This window comes from Musa acuminata, chromosome BXJ1-6, assembly GCF_036884655.1.
Source record: "Musa acuminata AAA Group cultivar baxijiao chromosome BXJ1-6, Cavendish_Baxijiao_AAA, whole genome shotgun sequence".
In the NCBI taxonomy this organism is placed as follows: Eukaryota; Viridiplantae; Streptophyta; class Magnoliopsida; order Zingiberales; family Musaceae; genus Musa; species Musa acuminata.
The window spans coordinates 37,735,231-37,740,660 of record NC_088332.1 but is presented as its reverse complement, the minus strand read 5'-3'; the positions used below and the strand labels follow the sequence as shown (position 1 = coordinate 37,740,660).

The 5,430-nt window shown below is 41.3% G+C and overlaps 1 protein-coding gene across 1 annotated transcript; it reads right to left on the bottom strand.

Annotated features, from left to right (window-relative positions):
- Positions 1-1,650: 1,650 nt before the first annotated feature.
- On the bottom strand, positions 1,651-3,847 carry LOC135677808 (uncharacterized). Its single transcript, XM_065190216.1, has 7 exons — positions 3,707-3,847; positions 3,466-3,583; positions 3,076-3,164; positions 2,953-2,999; positions 2,773-2,861; positions 2,545-2,678; positions 1,651-2,474 (listed from the first exon to the last, which is right to left on the bottom strand). Exons 1-7 carry the CDS (start codon positions 3,803-3,805, stop codon positions 1,788-1,790), a joined length of 1,263 nt encoding a protein of 420 aa, XP_065046288.1. The 5' UTR covers positions 3,806-3,847; the 3' UTR covers positions 1,651-1,787.
- Positions 3,848-5,430: the final 1,583 nt, after the last annotated feature.

Here is a 5,430-nt window from a genome sequence, read left to right as displayed (position 1 = left end):
CATCTTGAAAATGAGTTGTGCATGCTTAAATGATATTTTTTTATTTTTTTAAATACTAGCACATAAATTTGGGTAAATTCAGCCATAAATAGACTGGATTTTTAAGATTCCTATTTATATAATATTTTGAGGGTCCATGATTTTTTTTGTCATATAACTCTAAAATATGATTAAATATTTATTTAACAAGTTTTTACATGAAACAAAACCTTTAAGTTATAATTTCAGCATAAATTGACTAAAAATGAAAAAAAAATCAGTTTTTTTTTACTGCTCTATTCAAAATTCCCATATATATATATATATATATATATATATATATATATATATATATATATATATTCAAATATTTAGCCATATATATGGGAATTTATTTATGGTTGAAATCATCCAAATTAATGTATTAATATACTAGTTTTGGGTCATATTCAGAAAATAGTATAACCGTATAAAAAATCATTGGAACTGAAATTTTTTTCCTCCAAAAATTTTTAGAACTTATTTTTAGTTTATTGAAAATAGGTCATTTATGTTCAAAAAAACTAAAATAAGTCCTTTGACGTTCCAAAATTAGAAAACAAATAGTGATATTTGGTTTCTCTAGTCAATTATAAGGTTTTATGAAAATTTTAGAATTTTTGAAAAAAAATTAATTACATCCTACTTATTATTTTCGGCTAAAATTAGTAAAATATAAATATTTTAGTGGTTTAAAAATACAAAAATAATTATTTTGGTTTTTGTAAGTCATTTACATTGTTTCCTTAAATTTTAAAATTTTATATTTTATATTTTATTTAAATTATATTAATAATATTAACTTTGTATTTAATAATTTGATTTTATTTTATTTTTATGATTTAATTTATTCATTATTATTTATTTATAATTTTATTATTAGTTTTATATATTAATTTTAATATTTTTAAACCATAAATTGGTACATTTATATTATTTAAAATTTTAAATTTATTATTCTGAATTGGTACAACATTTGAGTTGATCGAACCGATTCAATTGAAAATATTGGTTCAATTGAATATGTAAAAAAAAAAAAAAGATAAAAGAGTTTTAGAGCACTTCTGTTCAAAATAAAGACATGAGTTCTCTGTCCCAAAAAACCAATACAAAAGCCGAACTTTAGGGGCTTTTTCAAGGCAATCGCTCTTATTTATTTTTATTTACATTTTTTTATGTGTTTATGATATTATTATTGTATCATTTTTGTGATTATTATTATTATTAGGCATGTCAGATGTGCATGAATTGATAGGAGCGAGAAGCTATCGCCCACAGGAGAAACTGAGGCAAAAGGAGCACTGTTCACTCTTGATCTCATCAATGGCACTAGAAATGCCTTTCGAAGGCTTCTTCACGGTAGAAAGTGACAAGAATCACCCAACAGGATGACACTTCTTCTACATTCTCAAGCTTCGACATGGTAAGACTTCCCCTTTGACTTCTTCAAAGGATAAAGGCTAGCGGGCACAGACCGTAGACTGCATCACATGTTCCTATCCCTTGGCGTTGTCTTCCAGACCATTATACACCACTGTGACGTGGTGCGGCATCACCGTGGCGGCCACGGCATGGCCATTTCCCTTCCTCTGCTTGCGCCACAGGCACGAAGCACACCAACCTCGTCCCTCGAACGCCCTCCCACGCACGCCGTGTTTGCTCGGTGAACGTCCATGTCGTTCTCATGCAATACTTATTTGTATTCTTTTGCAGTGCAAAAGATTTCTTTTCCATTGAATCTGGGAACATTAATGCGGCGGCGGCCGCTGCTACTTCGTTGAGGCGGTGAGAGCAGGAGGAGGTTGAATCTTGTTGCGCCTTTGCTTGAGCTGGTCGTGGTGGGAGACGATGGAGATTAGGCCGCTGAGCGGCGGCCGCATGTTGGCTCGGTACACCGCCTCGTCGTATGGCCGCCGGTAGAATCTCAGGAACGGCAGAAACGATTCTCGCTCCCTCTCCACTCTGCTCAGGCGCCCCTCTTTCTTGAACGAGAACAGCATTGCCGGAGACTGAAAGAACGACGGCATCGGCGTCCTCGGCTGCGGCTGACGCGGCCTGCATGGCGGAGCTGAGGAAGGAGTGGACGGTATGCTCCGGCTGATGGCCGCGCCGGCAATGCCGACCCAAGGCGTCGACTGGGGGGCCGAGGAGGCAAAGGAGAACGACCGGGCGTTGAGCGCGGAGGCGCCAATGAGGGAGGGGCTGGCCGTGGGCACCACGGCGCTCCTGGTGGTGGTGGTGGTGGTCAGGTACCATGGCTTGAGCGAGTTGAGGTGGGAAACGGTGAAGGAGAACCGGGACGACGCGCAGCTGCCGACTTTGGCCGCAGCCGGATCGAACCGGAAGGAGGCCGTCCGCAGGAGCGACGTGAAGGATCCGTCCTCGAGCGAGTCCTCGAAGTCCAGCGACGACACCACCGCCGTGACCGCCGACAGCTCAACGAACGGCCGAACGCCCTGAACGCCCAACCAGAATCACAATGCGTGAAAAACAGAGCTTAATTTTGTTCGCATCAAGATCGTATACCTTCCACAGACAAGAAAAGAGGGAGGGAGGATCGATCACGAAAGCCTTGTGCAGGCGCCCGGGGTAGTAGTCCGAGATAATCTTCAGCGTGCCCATAAACAATTGGAGGAAAGATTTAGGCGATCTGAAATAGCCTGCAGTAAACGAGAACAAAGAGACTCACGAGGGTCCACCACTAGCTTGTCATGGAGAAGAGAAGAGTGAAGTTTGCAGGGTTTGATAGCTTACTGGCATCGAAAAGAAGCACAAACTGGTCTACATTTCTCGCCATGGATGATGCAGCGACTTCCAGAGTGAAGACCAACAACCGAAGGAACCTGAAGGCGTTAGAACCACAAGACAAATCAACAGGAGATTGGAAGAAGTACGCGAAAAGGGAAGTGAAAACGCAGGTGTGATCGATCTTACGACTTCTGGGAACGAAGTTTCAGATAGTCTTGCTTGATGCGGAAGACCTGTAAGATGGATCGGTGTTATAGAAAAAAAAGGTGCTGCGATGGGAGCAGAGGAGGTAATCGGAGCAGAATGTACCATGACGGGCCTGGCCTCGTCGTCATGACCTGCCACATACGCCATCCCATCGGCCAGCTCCGCATAGAACTCATCTGCTATCAAGTGATCTGTTCGGTTTTCGAACAAGGAAACGGTGGTTAGAACGGGAGGCAAAGCAACAAAGGAAGAAGACAGAGCTGGCCGGTGTCAGAACACCGAGAACAGCTCTCGGGAAAAATCCGAAGGACTCGAACGGGACAGAGTCAAAAGCCATTTATTTCTTCTTTTCCAAAAGTTGTTTCGAATTACTTTTGCCAAAGAGAAACATTGGAAGAAGAAGATCAATCCAGAAATCAGAGCGTAAAAGCTTTTTCTTTTTGCATCAATGCTAAGAAATCATGAGTGAGGAAATGTAGCAATGAGAGCCACCGGTTCCAATGCTCTCCCTCCAAGAAAGAACCGCTCGGAGACGCTTGGCCACCTTCTTCACGCTGTCCCCTTCAGCTCTCAGGAAGCGTTCCACACACGCATAGCTGCAGAACTTCTCCTGCCACCATTGTCGACCCAAACAAATACAAGCCTCAGAATCTTCATACATGTTCCGTGAATCAAAACAAAAGAAACTATCTAGTTATGATGTACTAAAAGAAAGATTTGACATAAAGCTTACTTGTTGCACTGTGAGGGGAGCTTGCTTCTTCAAGACGCCGAGAACAGCCTCCACTCGTTCTCTGTCCTTGGGATCTTTCTTCTCTGTAGCAGCTCTCATCGTCACAGCTGATGAATCAGAAGAACGAAGAGAGAGAGAGAGAGAGAGAGAGAGAGAGAGAGAGAGAGAGGAGCAAGAACAGCTGCTGCGTCAGAGGAGTCGACCCGATATTTATAGCCGACGGCACCTCAGAGTTCATATCAACGGTATTATGCCCATGGCCCCGATATAACGGATCTGGTTTATACCTATAACTGTGATCCGGAACCGATATATCGGTCCGGCATAATAAAGCGAGGATGCGACACATTAAAGTTCAAATCAACGGTATTATTCCCTTAGTCCCCTATATAACGGAACTTGTGTTGTGCACAGGTACGCCTTTATATCTATATGTATTATTTCAAAGTATAATATAATCATTAAAAATTAAATATTTTAATCAAATATTTATAACTTTAGCATATTATGACATGATTTCATCTCTCATGTACTAAAATCCAAATAGTGATGCCTTAACAGGGGAAAAAGAATAATAAGCACTTTGACTTTAACTTTCAATTGGTTAGATCGAGTGGGACCGTTCGAAGCGTCGACTTAGCAGCGGACACGTATCTCGACAGAATCCAAGCTAGCCAAAGGTGGGGGAAGACCTTTGGCGACTCCCGAAAACGTCTTATTTTACGAACCCCCAGTCGAGCAGAAGTCAAAAAAACCCTGAAACGGAGCCCACTGAGCCACTGAGAAGAAAAAGGATGAAGAGGACGACGCTTCTGCATTCGCAGCGGGAGACTGCTGAGGAGAGAGAGGACGCCGTGGCATTAGAATAATGGGCATGGGAGGAGTCAACAAGTCCTCCACACACGTCATGGCTTCCGCAGGCGTTCCCGAGGACTGGGCGTACAGGTCGGCATGGAAGAGCTCCTCTCAGTTGGATTCTACCGGGCGTTTGATCTAAATGTAGGCATTGAGACAGCGAGAGATTCCCGTTCCTTCGTCTGCTTCATGCGTGGGGGTAAGTAAAGCCGAGTGTCAACGCTAGTTTTAACGGAACTTTACCACGAAGAACTCATAATCTCATTGCATCCTCTGCTTGGTTGTGATGACACGAAGAACTCATAATCTCATTCCCGTGCCTAAACATAGTGTTAACGTGTTCAACTGAATCATCAGCTAGCTGCTCCTTTCTTGAGATTGAAAGATAGGATTAGTGATGATCACATAAGGAATGTGCATGGAAGGTGGCCAATCTTAGAAAGGCATATCTAGTTGAGGATGCATCTTTTCCAGGAATATACCCTTTTTTTTCTGGGTCAACAACATCCTCTTCCTGTGCTTAAACTTTTTTATGATGAACAAAAATGTTTGACGCCAAATTAATAATTTAGAGAGAAAGAACTCAATATTTAATGTGTAACAAGACGGAGGGATGATGTTGTGACAATACTTAGTGACCATATTTGTTGTCATTAAAAAGGATGATATTGTTTAAGTCGATCATTAAAATTATTTTAATTACTAAAAAATAATATGATTTTGTCAATAATGGGTCAGTCAACACCATCACTAACAACAATAAAATTACTTCTTTCACGATCACCCTCGTAAAATTGAGTTTTTGTTAAGGGTGTCAATTTTGAAATAATGTAACTGAAATATTTTGTGATCGAGAGATTTTGTGAGAG

Bases quoted from the DNA above. Each gene is read 5' to 3' on its own strand.
- LOC135677808 (XM_065190216.1), bottom strand. From the start codon at position 3,805: ATGAGAGCTGCTACAGAGAAGAAAGATCCCAAGGACAGAGAACGAGTG. The intron at 3,584-3,706 runs GTAAGCTTTATG...CAATGGTGGCAG, and splicing joins CTCCCCTCACAGTGCAACAA to GAGAAGTTCTGCAGCTATGC. The intron at 3,165-3,465 runs GTGGCTCTCATT...AAAACCGAACAG, and splicing joins GAGGGAGAGCATTGGAACCG to ATCACTTGATAGCAGATGAG.